This window comes from Biomphalaria glabrata, chromosome 1 (genome assembly GCF_947242115.1).
Source record: "Biomphalaria glabrata chromosome 1, xgBioGlab47.1, whole genome shotgun sequence".
Classification (NCBI taxonomy): domain Eukaryota; kingdom Metazoa; phylum Mollusca; class Gastropoda; family Planorbidae; genus Biomphalaria; species Biomphalaria glabrata.
In genome coordinates, this window is record NC_074711.1 from 39,537,360 (window position 1) to 39,557,995 (window position 20,636).

Here is a 20,636-nt window from a genome sequence, read left to right on the forward strand (position 1 = left end):
TTATTTCTCTTCAATGTTAGTTACACAATTTCGGATCAATAGTTAGCAGTCATTCTGTTCTATATGAGATTTTTTCTAGACTTCCTCCTCCATTTCCTACACTGTATCTTTGTGAAACAAGTTTTTTTTTTCTGCCTGTCAGTTGTGAAGTCTATATATAGAAATAAACTAATCCTAATCTAGTGAAATAAAACCAAGCTCAACCTTGGCATTAACTTTGGCGTGTTTGAAAATACTGTCTCAACGTTTTCCATGATAGTAATACTTTTTAAATTGTAAAATATGTGAATAGTGTGACGTATTTCTGAATCTTCTGGCTAAATGTATTAGTAGGCACATACAAAAAACCTAACTTCTTCGCTAACGCGAGTCTTGTCGACTTTCTTATTAATATTTCAGAACGGATCGAATGTCTCCAGATTGTCTAACATTGTTATGATGATGACTTTGGGGTTTAACACGAAGATGATCTTACTGACGAACACACTCATTATAGACATAGGCCTACGGCTCATTATAGACATAGGCCTACGTGCACATATCATGTAGTTAGCTTGAATGACCCACAAAATAATAGTTGGCTATTGGTCGAAGCTGCCTCCTCCTTTATTATACTAAATTTGACTAGTATTTTTACAAGGCTTATATCAACTCCCTCTGTCTTTCTGGTAAAAGGGTTTGTACACGTTATTTCGTCCACACCCAATCTAGGATTAAGATGAAATTTGTGCAAAATTATTTCTTTCACTTGACAACACAAGAATAAATTAAAAAAAAAAAGAAATTAGTTAGTTAACTATTGGTAATTAATTATTTTGTTAGGTATCTCAAACAAAGGAAAGGAATTGTACTTGACTGATGAGGTGGTATAAGGCATAAGCTGAATTAGTCCTGTTTATGGGTCACCGCTTTAAAGTAATTAAGTTTGAAACAAACAATAGATAACTATACAATCTTCTATTTTCATACAAACTCACTAGCGGAGTGGTTAGAATGTTGGCTTGAGTCATGAGTTCGAATTCAGGTCATTCCTCCCCCCTTTTTTGTTTTTCATTTTTTTAATAGAAGCATTTAAAAAGCAATCCCCAAGATGCACCCCCCCCCCCATTGGTCCAGGCAAGTGATAGGATCATAGCTATTGAGAAAGCTAAAAGCATGAAATAGCATTAAGCAAAACAATTGGTATTATTAAATATTATTAAATATTTATAATAAAAATTACATAGATTTATTATTATTAGTCTAGATCTATTACAAGACCCCAATGTGATTGGACCCTACCGCACTGAGCATGCTTAAAACATTGGAGGAAATGAAATGACTACAATCATTTCACTAGAATCGAAAGATACCTAGAGTAAAATAAAATAATTAAATGTTAATGTAAAGATTATATCAAAGACTGTATCTATATTAATCAGTTATAAAGAAAATTTTTTAAAAGATTTGGTAATTAACATTAATTACAATTTTTTCACAAATGATGTACAAATAATGGTAAAAGTTAAAGACTATAAAGGCTAAAATAATAGGCTAATAAATAGTTTAAAATAATAAAATAAAACACTTATATTAAAACGAAAATTAAAAACAAAAATAATTTTCTATTTTGAAGAGCACTTTATTATAAGCATTTTTGTTTTATTATTTATTTTTTAAGATTCTCAATTTTTTAAAAAATAAGTTCAAAGACCTCTATGAATGATCATTTTAAAATATCAGATGCCACACAAAATATAATGCAAACTTTAGTGTATTATTAATGTATTACTTTTATTATTTATGTATTTTCAACATTGTGAATGAGGTTCAAACTTGATTACATGAATAACTAACAGTAGCCTGTAGTATGTCTGGAAATCATATATAAATGCAATTATACAAGTAGATTATATTTCAATGCAGTAGATTATATTTCAATGCATGGGTATATTGTATAAACAATAATATTTACATATTATAAACTTTAAATTTATATTGTATTATGCATAAATAATAAAAAGAGCTCTATTAACATTAAAAGGAGGCTAGGCCACCCATAGTGACTCAATATGTAATCCACCAAGATTGAAAGTACTTTTTTTTGTTTTGTTCATTTTTTTCCAGCATGAATGTAACACCTATTTGTTATTGTATGAGATTTTAGTTTACTCCTGCCAGAAAGCATGCTTAGAATGGCATTTCATAAATAAATCTTAAAATGTCCAGAGAGACAAAAAAAGGGAGAGCATGAGAGTAGAGTAACAATGGCTCAAATACTGCATACAGCAGAACCCTCCCCCCCCCCCCCCCCCCCCCCCATATTTTTTTATTTCTATGACACTTTTTAAAATGTAGAGATATAGACACAAAATCACAGTGCTGAGTAGAGAGCTTAAGAACAAGTTTTGCTTGTAAATCAATTTTGTAATAGAAAAGAAAACTTTCCCTTTTTTTTTTTTTATTCCACTTGTACTATTCTACTTTCTTTTCTATAACCATAAAGCAATTATATTAGTAACTTTTTCATTACATTTACGTAAAAGAGCATATTAATGTTATAAATAAATATAGAATATATGTTCCATAAGCTATTTTGACTTTTAAAAATGAATGACATTATAATATAAATGGTGATAATATGCACCACAAAAGACAGATAATTTAGACTTGTAATTCCAAATTATAGACTATAAAACCTTCTAACTACTTGGATAGCTTTTGCATTTCTGGTTCTAAAAAGTGGGTTTTAATACATAAGCAATTAGAGAAAACCTGAAAATATTTTTTTTTAAACCAAAAAAAAATTATTAACAAACAAAGAAAAAAAAACAACAAATTTAAAGATAAACCATATGCCTAGTTTTAAAAAGCCATCAAAAAAACCCTCAACACTTAATTTCCATGATTGGTCATATACAGTGTAGTACTGGTGCAATAATTTGAAACATTAAAAAAAACACACCAAAAGAATTGGTTTTCACTAAAAATGATTAACTACTTTTCTCTTTTCATTTTGGAAAAGACATGAAGATCTTAAACAAAAGTTGACCAAATAACATTAAAAAAAGTTTTTCTTTATTCGCAATACAGCCTTTACGAAGCTGATGACTTTTTGTAAGAATGATTACTTTGCTCTTAATATGTCAACATAAAAAGACTAATTCTAGTTTGGTAATACACATATAGATCCAGACTTTGGAGACAAAAGCGTATGTCCTGAAAATCTTTTCATTTAATTAACTCTTAAATGAATACATGTGGGAATACCCGCTGATGTATGTGCAAGATATTGATTGTCTAGACCTCCAGACTAAAGTTAATTTTAAAGATTATGATTTTAAAAAACTATAACAGTCAAACCTGAGTTTTCCCTGTGTGGCCAATTAGCTAGTATTCTTTTCCCAAAGATATACATGAACAGTCTAATTTCTAGAAAAATGGTTAGAGCCATTTTCAAGATTCATTTCCAAGAATTAGTTTTTTGCTTTTTGACCCAATGAAAAATTTGCAAGATAATAAGAGAAAGTGTAAAAGTTTTAGGTAACTTCATATCATATTGTATCTACATGAACACTGCTTTCTTTTGCAATAGGAGTTTATGTGTTAAGTGATCTAAGTAACATTTATAATTGTTATATCTGTACATGCTGTCATTTGTAGTCCATGAGAAACATTTATATCCTCCAGACTTGGCTTTGCATTTCAAATGCCTTCACATGTGGCTAGTCTTTTTCTATAGACTTTGGTATTGAGCTTCATAGTTTGTAATTATAAACACATTTCCTATTATAAATCTAGTGAAGTTGTTGAGAATCAGTAAAAATAATTTGCATTATTTTAATCTATTGTTTAGCCTCTAATTCTTCTTTAAATGCTGCAAGGTTCACCAGACCATTTTGCTCTAGTTCATCTGGAAGACCTTGCTGAACATTAGATTCATTTTGATTACAATTGTTTTCAGGCAAAGTAATGTCACCAGAAACAGATTGGATAGTGTTGTCTCTACTGTGACAGACTTCATTCAATTTGGCCACTTCTGCATCATTGTTGTTAAAATCATCATTATATTCTATTTTGTTAGAGTCACTGCTTTCACTGATTAGGTAACTTTCAGCCCCAGCCAAAGATGAATGGCTGAAAGTGAGTCTATCATCTAACGCTTGTGCAATATGATCTCCAATTTCTGGACTACCATCAGCACTAGTATAAAGAGAAAAACATTCAGCTTTTTCAGTGGATAAGACTCCTTGATATGTTGTTTCCATTGGAGCTTTACAAAGATTGGAAGCTTCTTCAGATTCTTTGAAATACAAGTGTAATTTATAGTTTGGGGTTACTTTTGAAGATTTTGATTTTCCCTCTTTACTTTTAGAATAAGTACCTTTTGGAATTTCTGTTTCTTTCTGTTCATATTTGAATAGTTTGTTAGCCAAAATTTGCGATGCCAGCTTGTTGTGTGCTAGTACTTCATTTTTATCTAAGACCTAGTCAAGAAAATATAAACAAAGATCAGAGCAAAAGCACAAAAGCTAGATGAGACGTATATGAAATATAAGAGAATTAGGGCACTTTAGTCGCTCTGATAAAGTGTTGTTGTTTTTTTTAAATCACTTACATTTTTCTTTTTTTATTTTCTTAAAAAATAATTCAGCTACAGAAATATTTGTAGTGCTCAAATTTCATATTGAATTTAAAATGTTTAGAACAACTATTTTACAATTTTTATATGCATAGTACAGCTATGTAGTCAATGATAACTGCATTTACCAAATTTGCCAAGTTGTGAAAGTCTTAAAACTCATGTATAATAAAGGTACAACAAGTCATCATGTTAGAAAAATTGGGTTGGAGTAAAATGAAATAAAAAGTTAACTCTATCCTGAAAGCTAATCTTAAAAGATTGTGAAGCACCATAAAATAGAACAAAGATTTCAAACATTGTTTTAGATATCATTGAAGCTATTAGGCTTACTTCTACTTCCGTTAACAAAATCACAGCTTCAGTTCACTTCTGCCAGCTAGCTTAGCAGGTGATGAGCTGAGGTACATTAAAGGGCATTGATGGTCTACTCATTGAAATTCAGGAATATCCAAAATATGCTTCATTGCTTTCTTAGCAAGCATTGGTATCAAATCAAAATTTTAAAGCTAAATATTTTCTAGGTGCTTACCATTTCAGTTAGTAGTGTGACTAGTTCTTGAAGACTCATGGAAGTTAAGGTTTGTCCTTTATCAGCATCTATTGCTGTCTCAATTGGTTTAGGTGGTGAGTAATCATCTGGTCAAGAAATATTGGTTTTAACATTAATATTGTAGATAAGTCATAAACTTGTTCATTAGCATGTTAATAAAAGTAATATTTATGTAAAATAATTCTCACCATCATTTAAAACTTGAATTAACCACTTTATAGCTGCTTTAGCTTTAGTAGAACGAGATGATATAGTAGCAATCTGTGAGAGTTTTAAACTCAAACTTCTAGTTTTAGAGAGCTGCTCCTCAAAGGCTGCACGATAGGCATCTACAGTCAAGTTTGCCTCTTCACGTCTTTGTAAACTACAGTCAAGCTGGAAGCATTTTAAAAATTGATTTACAAAAATGACTGACCCTAACATAATCAATTATGTAATTAAATGTAAAATATAAATCAAAACAATATATAACAAAAATGAAAGGTTTAATTAGGGAAGTTAGCATAAATTAGGTAAAAAAGAAATGAATATATTTAGCAGTGTAGCATTCTAGAACTAAGAAATTTATTGAATTAAAGGAAGAATGAGCAGAGATCCATCTAGCTCAACATTTAACACCAGTACATTTCAAAGCTTAAAAGATATAGAGAAGGTCAATATATTTTCATTTTGAAACTGAACAAGGAGAGTGATTTTAAAGGAGAGAAGCAGAAAAAAAAAGTTTATTTATAAAGCAACTAAACAATAAAGACATTCCTTCATTTGTTTCACTAATATTTTGTTAAAAAGTCAAAACATACATGTGAATACGATATAAGGCTATGTTTCAGTTTTTAACTCAAGCTTCTAGTTTTAGAAGTTTTTTGTATATTGTACATACATTTATACATAAATACGGTAATAGTCTAAAATCAGAATAAAAATTTAAAGTGTACAATTATTACTAGTGGACTAAATATGAATGATAACATCTCAATAGAAAACAAACACTTAGAAATATGCTCAAAACTGTTTTGATTTTCATTATAGATAAAATAGAGGAGAGCACTTTTCCTTAATCATTGGACTCAAAGACAAACCTTATTATTAAAGATATAAACAGTGCTTTTTTTATTTTAAAAAATTGGTGCCGGTACTCAGTGATGGATTGCCTATCTTATAACTACTAAAAATAAAAAAATTGTTAAAATACAAGAAAAGTAATAATTTTTCCCCACATTGAAAAAGGTGCTGGTACACCATGATACGTCACAAAAAAAGCACAGGATATAAACCAATCTTCTAAACATTTTAAGCTACAAGTATACTAGAGTCTAGTGAACAGTGTAGAATATTTACCTCATCTTTTAATTTGGAAACTTCTTTTCTTAAGTTTGCTGCAGCGTGGGCACACCCACAAGGATCTGGGCTTGTGACTCTACATTTACATGCCCCCAGTACAGCCAGCTAGAAATCAAATATGAACATTATGTTATAAATAAATACAGTGGAAGCTGTACTGAGTAGTTAACCATGCATAACACTAAATATTTTAAGGCATAACTAATGTAGATTGAGCATATTTTCAATGTAAAAATACATTAAATTCAGGGAAAAAAAAATTAACAAAGTTAAAAAAGGCCATGAGATGATCCATTGTCACTTCATGACTGAAGAAAGCCATATAGTTAATTCCATTTTTTTCCCCAACACTAGTTCAAAATACTCAAGGGATGCTTAGGGGTATAACAATTGAGAAACTGTCAGCTAGTTGAATATGAAACCAGTTAAATGAAGAAGAAAATAATGATGCACAATTATTGACAAAAAAAAATAGGCCTATAGTATTGGGTTTGATTTTTTGTTACTGTCAACATGTGGGAAAAAGTAACACTGGAAGGCAGAAATATTGATTAGCTGTAGTTAGTTACACAAATATAAGTGAAGAGCCACAATTGAAGCAAATAGTAGACAATTTCCTAAAGAATAAGCTTACAGCTATTTAGGTTCAATAGCTTTGGGACAAGAAATCCAAAAAATAATTTAAGATAACAATTCAAATTAAAGAGCTCAAATACTAGACTAGACAATTACTATGTACAGTATAAATAATTCTAAGCATTATTTTTGAAATTCCCCTTATTCACATTTAAAGTATATTTTTTTGTTTCATTTGTGTATAAAAGAACCTGGTAAAATTGTCCTTGTTTATGTAGCCATGGATAGATAATGATCGCTCCTTCTTAGATACTGAATATCTTTTAGTAAATAATTTTAAATCAAATGTATATTACCTACTTTAATATTTTTTAAAACAATTTTAAATATTATGCTTCATAATATAAAAATATGACTTCACTATATCATCATCCTTTACTGTCTCCTAAATCTCTTAAATGTCAAAATTTTCACATGTGTTTTCTGTTTTTAAAGGGATATATGATTATATCAATTTCTAAGTACACATCCATCCCATAATGATTCGCCCATTATTTTTAAAATCAGTATCCTTATCAAAACATATACAACTGTTCAATCTATTTATTAATTAACAGTAAAAAAATATATGCAGAGAAAGATAAGTCAAAATTTAACATTTAAATCTTTGACTTTGTACAAGATACATTTTTGTTTTTATCAGATAAAAATGTTATAGCCTACCTCTGAGGATGTAAATGTGCCATAGTCTTCTTCGGCTGTTGTGCTTTTTCCATGTTCATATTTCTGTCTTTCAGTCACATCTAAAAGAGCCAAAAGTTCATCCCTCTCCCTAGCTAGTGCTTAATTGGAAAAAATATATTTTCTTTAATTTAAAAGATTATGAATTTTCTGAAATTTTACAAATGGCAGCATTAAAACATTTAGGAGATTCATATAGGTTGAATTAAAATAGTTCATTACAATGCTAGCTACTTGACAGGTACGTAGCATTCTAATGAACTGTGGCAAACTGTCAGAGGAATTTCCAGTCAGAACAGGAGTCAAACAGGGATGTCTTCTTTCACCACTCCTGTTCTTTTTAGTATTGGATAGGGTCACAAAAGAAGCCTACTCTTATTCAGGGAAAGGAATTCAATGGAATTTCACACAAAATTTGGAAGATCTGGAATTAGCCTTATTATCACACAGATTACAGGATATGCAAAAAAGAAAAGGTCACAGCTTTTAGTGAAGTAGGAAAAAGAGTAGGCCTCAAAATAAACCACCAAAAAACAAACAAATTGGAGACAGAACAGACCAAGTAGATAGTTTTATATACCATGGGAGTGTAGTCAGTGTATCAGGTGGAACAGATGAAGACATTAAACATCGTATAAATCTAGCACATGAGACAGTTACACAGCTAAAACCAACCTGGAAATCTCCTCACAACTCAAACAAGACTAAAATAAGAATCTTTAATGTCAAGGCGGTTCTACTGTATGGTTCTGAAACATGGAGAACTACTGAAGCAACAACAAAAAAGTACAGACCTTCATCAATAGATGTCTGAGAAATATCTTAAAAATACACTGGTATGACAAAGTAGAAAACACCAAACTGTGGGAGATGAGTGGACAGAAAACTATAGAAGTGCAGATCTTAGACAGGAAGTGGAGATGGATTGGTTACACCCTTAGAAAAGATACCAACAACAGAGCTAGACAGGCCTTAGAGTGGAACCCCCAGGGAACAAGATGTAATGGAAGACCAAAAAGAACATGGCGACGCAGTATACTAGATGCAGCTGAGAGGACAGGAAAGAACTGGGAAGCCATTAAAAAAAGTGTTAAGAGACCATGGAGAGTGTCATGTTTTTACTGAGGCCCTATGTTCCATGAAAAACTCAAAGAAAAGATGATGATGATGATGATGATTAGAATGCTAACTACTGAATAGATATTTTATCAACCTGATTTATGTGCATTAGCTCTGCGTAATTCTTCATTTCTGGCTTCTAGTTTTGACATCAGGTTACCATTTTCCTGGCACACCCTAGATAACAACAACAAAAAAAGGACTATATAAGATAACTGATAACATTGGATACTAAATTTTTATTAAAAGAAATGAATCAGTAGGCCTACTAACTACTAATGAAATGAAATTATAAATAATTACATAAACCAATTTAATAATGTTGTGCTTCAGTTTTAACAATAAGCTGAATTACCTGCCAAACTCTAATTCCAACATTTCCCTGGAGACCCTGGCCACATCATTAGCATCTAATGCCTGAACCAAAGCATTCATCCCATCACCATGCTAAATATTACCAAACATTTAAAAAAAAAATTAAATCATAATGTACATATAACATAGAAAGGAAAATTTCAAATAAAAATCAACCCACAAAATGTGATACCATAGTGCATTATTAAACAACTCTTTGACTTTCCATAACAAAGAACTGTATTTTAAAATTGAAATTGAATTTTGATATGGCTATTCTTTATAAATATAATTATGAAATATACATTGCCTATAATATTTTTTTGATATATCTTATATATCTAATTGACTTATCTAATGATGGTCTCGACCAATTGTAATAATGTGCTGAATTTAGTCTAAAAAACTTTCTGAAGTGCAAAAAATCTTAATATATAACAAAATAAACCTTTACAAAGGTATCATGATGTTACAATTTTAAAATGTAATAAAGGTTAAATTAAAAAAAAAGAAAAAAGACCTAGCCAAAAGAAAGATATATTTCTAAGTTAAATATTTTTCATCTTATTAATGTTAAGATTTAAATACAAATAATACTGGAGATTGTTATTAATCTATGATACATACGCAAGAGCTCTGACTCACCACTAACCTATCAACCAATTGTCTTGCAGTTGATGAAAAAAAAAAATGTAACCTACTTTTAACTTTCCTTCTGCCTAGAACAACTAAATCATTTTTATGATCAAAACCGCAAGAGTTAAATTGCCCATTTTTTAAACCAAATTTTTTATTCACAATTTCAACCCAATTTTATTTGTTAAGTTGACAAAATGTGCACTTCCTTTTTTTTATAGAGAAAATTCTTTTCTTGTTGCTCCAACTTATATGCCTAATGTTTGATTCTAAACATTTTTTTTCTACCATGTAGATCTAGACAACAGTCGAAATAAACAAAAGCAATTAATAAAACCAAATTATGATCTGTATGAAGTCTTTAGCATCTGAAGTTATTTTATTACGAATATCTTCTGTTAAGAAGGAATTCAGTAATTTATAATATAAGATTAGACCTTGATTGACATGTATTATAGATCTAAAACTAAAAATACAACAAATTCTCACTGTAAATATATGAGTGCCCATTAAACTAGATGTAAAATTTTTTTTACTGTTGTTCTAAAGGTATTTTAATAAAAAAAAAAAAAGTGAAATTTCAATCAGTTATTTCTTAACTTACATGTACACCATGAATAACTAATCTCTTTTTGAAATCTGTTATGGCCAAAAAGCAACATAGAATCTATCAAATATTTCAATATTGACTTGAGAAGCTGACTAATAATCAGAAATTGTATTTAGGATTTTTTTGGGTGGGCAGGTTTTTATTACCGGTACTACGTTATTGTCAAGCATCCCATTTAGGTTTTTCTGGTCAAAGGACTTAAAAAGTCCTTGAAGGTTTAATGGGCGCATCATAGCCTTAAATTGTTTTACATGTTTGCGATGTCTGTGAAGCCTTAAAAGACATTGACTCTCAATTCAGCGAGGGACATTTGAGGGCAACACAGATTGTTGTGGTCACTGACTCAAAATCTGTACTACAGGCTTTGCAAAGCCCCGGACCATGGCCCCCCAATGTCAACATTGTCATCATGGCTTCACATAACATTAAACAACGCTATGGCACTCCTGTAATAATGCAGTGGGTACCGAGTCACATAGGTGTGACTGGCAACACAATTGCAGACTCTTTGGCCCACCAGGGAGGGCAAATTCCACCCACTGAGCTTTCATCAAGCCCTGGGTATAATACAAAAAACAGAAATGGAAAAGTGGTTTGAGTGCTGGGACAAGTCCCAAAAAGCCCGTGGAGTCTGGGAGCGCATGAGGCACCCTGACCACACTTCCCCGCGGTGGAGGCTGTCCAGGCCTGAGCAAGCTATTATATTTCTCGTGGCTATGGCCAAATTTTGATTCACGGTGCCCCCGCTGCGAGGAAGAAGAGGAAACCGTGCCTCATATTCTGTTTGACTGCCCCAGACTTGCTGATCTCCGTCTCGACAGGTCTGGGAAACCCAAAATTCTCGACCTGTATGGCGACATTTATGCACTACGCAAGACAGCAGGGTTTCTGTCCAGGGCTTTTGCAAGAGAGGATTTGAGCCTCTCAAGCCCTCACTCTAATGGAGTTTGATGGTGATGATGATGATGTTTCTTCAGAATTAAAGATTAATTCAGCCTAGTCCAAATTTCAGAAAAGAAGATGGTGGGGCATGACACTAACTTGGGTTTGAGCCTGGGACCATCAAGATGACAGTCTAGAGCAAAAAGTGATAGTAGAATTCCCGGGCCAAAAGTAGGGGGTGATATAATGTGGTCTGTTCCAACTAATGTAACAGATGCTAGAATTTATGGGCCAAAAGTATAATAAATTCGAAGTGATGAAATTCAAGCCGTTTCAGTGGAAGGATACAATTTAAAAAAAAAAAGGAGGGAGGTGGGGTTCCCCTACCATTTTATTGAAAATGAATAAGAAAAAAAGAGTGGGGTTAACAGTATATACCCTGGGAACAAATCAACTGAAGTATCTGGTATTGAATGCAACTTATTTATAAAATTAAAAATCCAAAATTGCTACATAGTGTACCGATTTCAATGTTCTTTTTAAAAATTATAAATTCAAACGTATATTTTTTTAACTTAATAAAAATAATTAATTTTTTTAGCAACAAAAGTCTTCGATTTTCAAATACTTGCAATTTAAGAAAATTTAATAAATAATAATGTAATCATCAAATACTTTACTGTCTTTTATGTTTTGTATTAACGATTTTTTAAGCATATTTTGTTTCTTTTTATATAAACTTAGTATGTTTTCATTTCAAAGAATTTTAAATATTTCTTATATTAATTGACTCATTTTTTAAAATTTACCATATTATATCTATAGGATGATAAAAAGTGGATTGTTTGTCTATCAAAATGAAGATTATTTATTTCAATAAAATACAAAAAAAAAAAGTACTTATTAATTAAATTGAGATTATTTAAAATTTAAAGCCTTAAATTAAAATTATTTTTTAAGATTCTCTAATGTAAATGAACTTGGAATGAATCAAAGAAGTGATTTTTTAAATTGATGCTAAGGAAGAGGCTGAGAGGAGAATTAGTATAGTTTTGAAAGGTTGGTTTAAGGCTATTTGACATTGTAAAACTAGAAATTTTATAAAATAAGTCAGACATAATGCAAAGATATGGGCTAAATAATTGCACTCTAATATCAATCTTTTAAAAATCAATGCTAAAAAATATTTAAGATTTGTAAGAATTAAAAAATTAATTATTCTTCTAGTACTAAAAAACAAAAAAAAAACAAAAAAAAAAACACCAACTGACAAATTCTATTATTAAAATATTTTTAAAATGCAAATCAAATAATTGTTGAACTCATGCCTTTTAAGAAATTATTTAATTTTTACCAGAAACATAAGATGCATTAAAGATGTTAATGTATCACAAAACAAAATAGTTGTAGACTATGTCTTTAAAGTATTTCACAACTATTCACTTGCAAGATGCCTAAAGCTAATACAAAAAAAAAAATATATAATTAACCTAAAATCCCAAAATAAAAAAAAAAGTGTGAGCCAGAATATCCAGAGCAGTGATCCCCCCACCCCCAATAAAATGTCAAGCTGACTAATTAAAACATTTCAACATCATAGTCAAGAAAAGGTTCAATGAGTATGTGCACATTTTATTTTATCACAGGCTCATAAAAGCTTCATATTGATTAAGCTTGATGTGTAGGCTACAGCTGTTGCTATCATGAGTAGGCCATATAATAAAATCAGGTACAATACAGGTGACTACCAGAACAATATAATGAATTTTGGTATATAACAACTGCAAATCTTTCTGTTTTGTAACAATGTATTAAATAGGACTTCAGATTTAAAGAAATTATGGCTATTGCCAGATTAAAGATGGTTTCAGATTTTAAAGTATTAGAAGACAGATGAAAAAAAAGAAGATATATTTGATCCTAGTTTAAAAATAATATTCTTCTTACCTATCGAACCTTTCAGCCCATGTCTGCTGGCTATCAATAAATGAAGATTCCCGCCACTCCAGTTCAAACTGTAGTTTACTTAATTCCTACAAGCATGCACAAAAATTATGATCATGCACTTAACATGTAAACACATTAATACAGAAAAATCTGTGTTAAATTTTTGTTTACAAGTATTTTATGTAAAAATAAAATGTAAAAACTGCCCCCTCATTTGTATTCTATTTTCTAGAATGACTTGTAAATGCATTTCAAAAGGTGAAACAGAGGATGTTCAAATAACAGAAAGATGAAATATTCTTTGTATGTGTTAATTTGCTGCAAAACATTTTGCTCTTAATGTGAACATCAATTTTTACCAATAATCACATAGAAGATAATGAGAAAATAAAGCAACTATAGAATTTTTATTACAATTTCATTTAAAAAGAATAATATATTTATATATAATTTGTGGGATATATATATATATATATATAGTTGCAAATATAGATAGATAGATTAGATTTCACAATGTTAAGAAAAACTCATTTTTAATACTGTTACAAATGAACAGTGATAGGTAGAGGTCAACGTATGACCCCGGCGAGATGACACAGCAGATAGTGTTCCCTGGAATCTACATGTACAAACAAAGACAGGATGTGACGTGTCCACACGTGTTGTTCCAGGGGACGAACAGATCTAAGTAGGGGGACAGTTACTAATGAACAGTCACAGATAAAGGTCACTACGTGTGACCCCGACTTGATGACACTGCAGCAAGTGTTTTCTGGAATCTACATGTATAAATAAAGACAGGATGTGACGTTTCCTGACATGTTATTCCAGAGGATACTAGGAGTGTTTGTGCAACTTTGGAGAAGCGATTAGGGACTCTATATAAGCCAGAAAGTTAATGTGAAAGTCAGTCGTATGGAGTCGTGAGTGAGCCGTTACAGTCGATACAGACGATGTAAGACGTGTGCGGCTCTGTGGAAGAGAAATGTGTACGACTCGATGCAAGTTAACTAGGGTAGAGTTAACTGGAGTGGACTACTGTCGTTAAAGTCTATACAGCGTACTACAGTGGACTTGAGCCGTTACAGTCGATTCAGTCGATGTAAGACGTGTGCGGCTCTGATTCGGTAGACTTGAGTACGACTTGGTTCAGCTTTGGGAGACCTGGAGCGACACTGGGAAGTGTGTCGTTGGTCTGTTCTGTGGAATACGGCTCGAAGCAAGTTGAGAAGAGATGAATTGCAACGAAGTGAAGAGATGAATTACAACGAAGTATAGCTAACTGTAAACTGACAGATATTGTACAGTCTTCTACGCTACATGTTACAGTGACGAATTGTTAGAGTTAATAGTCATTAAAGTTATATGAAACTGAAAGTTTAGTCGTCAAGTTCTTTGATGTGTTTTTATTTGTGTGCCAACTAATACATCTAGCCAGAAAATTCAGAAATACGTAACAATTGGTGTCAGAAGTGGGATCTTTCTGGCTAGAATGTGTTCCATCAAACTTCTTATTGAACTTGACATGAAAGAACTTAGACAAGAGCTTCGAGAAAGAGGTCTACAGCTTAACGGAAATAAGGAAACGCTAACAGCATGTCTCAGACAAGCCCTGTTGGAGAAAGATGAGAATCCGGACACTTGCCAATTTGAAATCAAACCTAATATGACGGAGTTCATGAGAACTTTGCAATACAAAATGAACTCGGTGAATGAGAGCATTAAGGAGATAGAATCAGAAATCAACACCAGATTTTCTTCATTTAACCAGTTGATCAAAGCCATGAATGAGAATGAACAAATAGCTACCACGCCCAACAAGACAGAAGAACAAACAGATACGATAAAAGATCAAACTAGAATCATGATTAATGAGCTGCTGAACACCCAACATTATCAGATTGAGTCGACAGATGAAAGAGATACACCATTGATGAACAGCGAACAATTGTCCAACCAAGAATGTGGCGATACAGACAATTACGATAGGGATGCTGGTGATGGTTGTGCTGTCTGTGACTGTCATAGCGAACCAAACGAATGTGGCCCACAAGAAATTAAAAGAGACGGTAGCTGTTACTATTTCAACGAAAAGCAGAATGAGACCGCTGAAGAAACAATAGAAGAGACCTTTAGTTTGACCGAAGCTTTAACTACAGATAAACCTGATATGAGTACCTCAACCAGCCAAACAGATCAAGACAACGTTGGGTCTGCGTCCAAGCCTGTTGCTGTGGGCCTTAAAGACTTCTGTCTTCTATCTGCCAGTGTCTACGAGAGGAACTCGAAGCTTGATTATTGCACCCACGTGTTTGACAAGAACTGTACGTACGTAGCTTTACAAGAAGACTGTGAATGCCAAGAAATACACCAGCAAGGTCTGGACTTAACAGAAGCATGTCCAGCTGTCAAGATCAGCGCGAGAAGCCCTGGTGAAAGTCAAGGAAACACAATAGAATCTGATGCTGAAGTTGATGGACCTTTGCACGTTGAATGTTATCAACCTGCCCCACAGCCGAGTCCTCTAGACTCGGATGAAGGTGATGACGTGTTTGACAACTTGCCTTCAAGTGGACTTGCAGCTCATTCGCAAAGCACCCATCGAAGAATAATGCTGAAGCAACTTGTTAGATCAACAGTCTTGATGACTACAGCTATGAAATACAATGCCTTCCTATGTGCTAAGTCGCTGCCATCAGCATTGATCGACAGGAAAGCAAGACAACGACAACGACATCAACGCAACCAAAGAAATATCAAATTGAGGAGTTGGAGAAAGCGACATATGCAGAGTGCAACGTGGATGGCTCCAACAAGATCAAGATACAAACCCACCCCTTCTCCCACTGATAGACCCCCACCTGCATTTATGAAACTCCATAGCCCATGTTGTTAGAAAACAAGCCCACCACTTCTCCCACTGATAGACCCCCACCTGCACTGATGAAACTCCACAGCCCATGTTTTTAGAAAGATTCTGTCCGAAACCATAAACCAAAGAAGAAAGCCTTACGAATCAGTTGAAAGTGTGAAGCCACTAAAGAATAATCTAAGAACATTCCTCATTAGAATAGGTTTGATGAAGTATAACAGAGGTTTTAGAAGAACGATAATCAAGTCAGAAGCAAGAAGGACAGAACTAGTGTAAGATGCCAGAACTGTGAAGTGAGTAACCATCTGAGATAGAACTGTACAAATAAAACTGTACAAGAAGATCAACCCAACATCGTACAAACCCAAGTCAGTTACTGTTGTTTAAAAGAAGAGCATGTGAATATTGCTGTACTGTAATGAACCTGGTCATCTCTGAAGAAGCTCTGGAAAAAGATGCTTGAAAATGTAAAACTCAGCCAGTGAAGCACGAACTTGTTAGAATGCTGATGAATTTTCTCGACAAGAGTGCCCAATGTCGTCATCTGAAGGTCGATGTTTCCATACCAAGATTGATGAAAACATTTGTGAGGAACTGCTGAAAAAATGAGGATTTGGCTCCCATTCTTCTATGGAAAGAAGATGGACAACTGCCAGATTGAAAGAACATCTCTGAGAAGGGGGCAACCACCAAAGCTTCCTACTTGATCGTCGATCGATTTCATCAGTATCGTGATGAAGTAGAATCTGTTCGGGACGAACAGATCTAAGAAGGGGGCAGTGTTACAAATGAACAGTGATAGGTAGAGGTCAACATATGACCCCGGCGAGATGACACAGCAGCTAGTGTTCCCTGGAATCTACATGTACAAACAAAGACAGGATGTGACGTGTCCACACGTGTTGTTCCAGGGGACGAACAGATCTAAGTAGGGGGACAGTTACTAATGAACAGTGACAGATAAAGGTCACTACGTGTGACCCCGACTTGATGACACTGCAGCAAGTGTTTTCTGGAATCTACATGTATAAATAAAGACAGGATGTGACGTTTCCTGACATGTTATTCCAGAGGATACTAGGAGTGTTTGTGCAACTTTGGAGAAGCGATTAGGGACTCTATATAAGCCAGAAAGTTAATGTGAAAGTCAGTCGTATGGAGTCGTGAGTGAGCCGTTACAGTCGATACAGACGATGTAAGACGTGTGCGGCTCTGTGGAAGAGAAATGTGTACGACTCGATGCAAGTTAACTAGGGTAGAGTTAACTGGAGTGGACTACTGTCGTTAAAGTCTATACAGCGTACTACAGTGGACTTGAGCCGTTACAGTCGATACAGTCGATGTAAGACGTGTGCGGCTCTGATTCGGTAGACTTGAGTACGACTTGGTTCAGCTTTGGGAGACCTGGAGCGACACTGGGAAGTGTGTCGTTGGTCTGTTCTGTGGAATACGGCTCGAAACAAGTTGAGAAGAGATGAATTGCAACGAAGTGAAGAGATGAATTACATCGAAGTATAGCTAACTGTAAACTGACAGATATTGTACAGTCTTCTACGCTACATGTTACAGTGACGAATTGTTAGAGTTAATAGTCATTAAAGTTATATGAAACTGAAAGTTTAGTCGTCAAGTTCTTTGATGTGTTTTTATTTGTGTGCCAACTAATACATCTAGCCAGAAAATTCAGAAATACGTAACAATACATTAAATTCAATTTAATTTGGAATGTTATTGCCATCTAAGTAAGTTTAGCAGAGAATGGTTGTATACTGTAGATACTATCTATATGTAATCCATAAGAAAAAGAAAAGAATAAAAAGATTAACATGCAAATTATACAACTAATACATTAACAGTTAATTTGAAGAAAAGTTACCCTGGACATGTATACCTGAGCTAATACTGATTTTTATTTTTTAAAATGTCATTTAAACAAATAAGCAATATTGAAAAACTCTAAACAAAATAATTATTCCTCTACTTCATTATTCGTGCTCTGATATTCATATTTTATGTGTCATAATTAACTTTTCTAATTGAGTTTTGCAGCATACAAGTATTAGGTACAATGTGTAGATGGGTAAACAGAACAACAAAATATTAACAGCATCTCTAAATACAAAAAATTATTTTTCCTTTTGCTAGATTTATGGTGTAAATGTGTTGCACACTATCAATTATTTGTCTCTTAAAGCAACATAACATTTGCAGGTTCGCAGGTACCTCACCTCTTTAGTAACACACTGAAGAAGCACAGTGTTGAATAAATTTTTTCCTTTGATGTAATATTTTCTAACTCAATTCAATGAAATAATTACATTGCAAAGATAATTCAAATCTAAATCACTTGTATGAATCATATAAGTAGTAGAAAAGCCTGACTGACAAAAAAATATTACTGTTAAACAAAGCACAGTGAACAATGAATAAATAATTACTGATCAAAAGACAATGACCAATAACAACTATGATATCTTGCCTTGTTTTTTTTTAATAGTCATCCTAAAAGATTTAACTAGATGAATACAGCATTATCCTCCATTAGTTAGAACTTTCTCTCTTTTCTGTGAGCCGCATGTTTATACACTTAAATATTTCTTACAGATGTGTCCTGACCAAAAACAAAAATAAATTGACCCAATATTTTGATCATGATTTTACATATACACAACTTGACCTCTAAACCTGGTCAGTTCCTACACATTCAGAAGCTACTATGTACAGTTGAGCATGACAATTTCTAAACTTTAAGTCAACTTTTCTAGTACTTAATTAAATCAGCCCTTAAAACAGCTCTATGCTTTTGATCAAAGAAGATCCTAAACTACCAAACTGTATTTAAAAATGTAATTTTTAAATGAGAAAAGCAGCCCCTTAAGTGTAAAGGAATCAGGTAATTTTTAAATAAGAAAAACAACCCCTAAAAATGTAATGGAATGGGTAACAACTAGCCATGCAAAGGGATGTCTACAGCTTTTAAACAATTTAAAGGCTGATTTGTTTAAACTTTAAGAGAGTATTATAGAAATAAATAACCTATTTGAAATACTTCTGAAGAATGAATACAGTTTAAAAGGTTTTCAAATCAACTAAAATGTTTCATTATCTGTTAATACAAAGCAAAGCATTCCCATGCCTATTACGCACCATCTCAAGTCAAAAGTTCAACTTGAGATTGTTAATAAACGTATAAAAAAAAAAGGGTTTAGTTGACAACAAAACTAAGCAGGCAGACACATGAAGAACATGAGCCTTGCTCTTATCTAATCGTGAAATGGATGTTTTGAGAAATATGATAAATTATTAACCACTACATTGTTATTCTGTGACCTTATTTTGTGTGTGTGTGTGTCAAAGTAACCATGTGACAATGTCTGACCTGTTCAAGTTTCCTGCTAGTCTCACTGGCCTTTTTTTCAGTATTCTTCAGCTCTGTATCAGCATTTTCTGCCTTTAGAATGGGGGAAATGATAAGAAAATTAGAATGACACCAAAGAAATGTAAAGTAAATAACTGATAAAAGATAAAGTGTTTTATTTCCCAAAAGATAAAGATAATCATTCACTGTTGGAAGCTAATGTTTAATACAAGCCTGACAGACTTGATAACAGGTTGTCAAGCTACATATTTTTTTGTTGCATAATATAAATATATTCACTGCATATAATATTATAATATTTACTTTGAACTTTCAATGCTTGAGGTACACATAAATTACAAAAGGATTTTTCAAAATGAGTACAACTTATGTTTTGACAGGAAGAAAATGTAGGTCACAGCTGGGGCTGTGTAGCCAAGAGAAATACTGCATTCCTCTTCAATCTTCAGACTCCAAGACAAGCCGTATTATTATTATTATTTGGTAAAGTAAAGTACTTATTACAGGTGAAGCAGATTTGACCCATTTCTGTGGCCAGAAGCATATATTACATTACAGCATTACATATTTATCTTATCTTATATAATACAGACGTTACTTCAAAAAAGAAGATGATTACGTCCTACGCGTCATGCATTTAGTCATGCATATTAACCAATGACTTAAATTCTGCCAAGTCACTGGTTTTCCTGGCTAGCTCAGGCAACCCATTCTATGCTCTAATAGCACTAGGGAAGAAGGAGTATTTGTACAAATTTGTCCTAGCATATGGGACAAGGAATGTGCCTTTATCTTTGTGTCTTTCAGAGTATTTTATTAAACTTTGTTTTTGTATTTGAAGATTATGGTTCAGTGTTTTATGTATGATTGCTACTTTACTTTTGAGCCTTCTGTCCTGAAGGCTTTCTAAATTCAGTGATTTTACTAAAGGTGTTACTCTAGTTAAATATGAATATTGGTTTGTTATGAATCTCACTGCTCTATTTTGTGTCTGTTCCAGTTTCT

General features: G+C 32.8%; 1 protein-coding gene across 9 annotated transcripts in view; it reads right to left on the reverse strand.

Annotated features, from left to right (window-relative positions):
- Nucleotides 1-1,101: 1,101 nt before the first annotated feature.
- LOC106071540 (coiled-coil domain-containing protein 125-like) overlaps nucleotides 1,102-20,636 on the reverse strand; it is a 30,052-nt gene continuing 10,517 nt past the window's right edge. For 4 of the 9 annotated variants that reach the window (XM_056035828.1, XM_013231680.2, XM_013231679.2 and 1 more), the window contains exons 3-10: nucleotides 19,632-19,703; nucleotides 9,307-9,398; nucleotides 9,046-9,128; nucleotides 7,815-7,933; nucleotides 6,513-6,620; nucleotides 5,363-5,549; nucleotides 5,154-5,260; nucleotides 1,104-4,466 (exon numbers count right to left, since the gene is read on the reverse strand). In XM_056035828.1, coding sequence (XP_055891803.1) covers nucleotides 3,825-4,466; nucleotides 5,154-5,260; nucleotides 5,363-5,549; nucleotides 6,513-6,620; nucleotides 7,815-7,933; nucleotides 9,046-9,128; nucleotides 9,307-9,398; nucleotides 19,632-19,703 — 1,410 coding nt within the window. In that variant the 3' untranslated portion in view covers nucleotides 1,104-3,824. Of the gene's footprint in view, nucleotides 4,467-5,153; nucleotides 5,261-5,362; nucleotides 5,550-6,512; nucleotides 6,621-7,814; nucleotides 7,934-9,045; nucleotides 9,129-9,306; nucleotides 9,399-13,380; nucleotides 13,467-19,631; nucleotides 19,704-20,636 lie in introns of all 9 variants that reach the window. The other 5 variants (XM_056035804.1, XM_013231675.2, XM_013231673.2 and 2 more) reach the window with 2 other exon arrangements.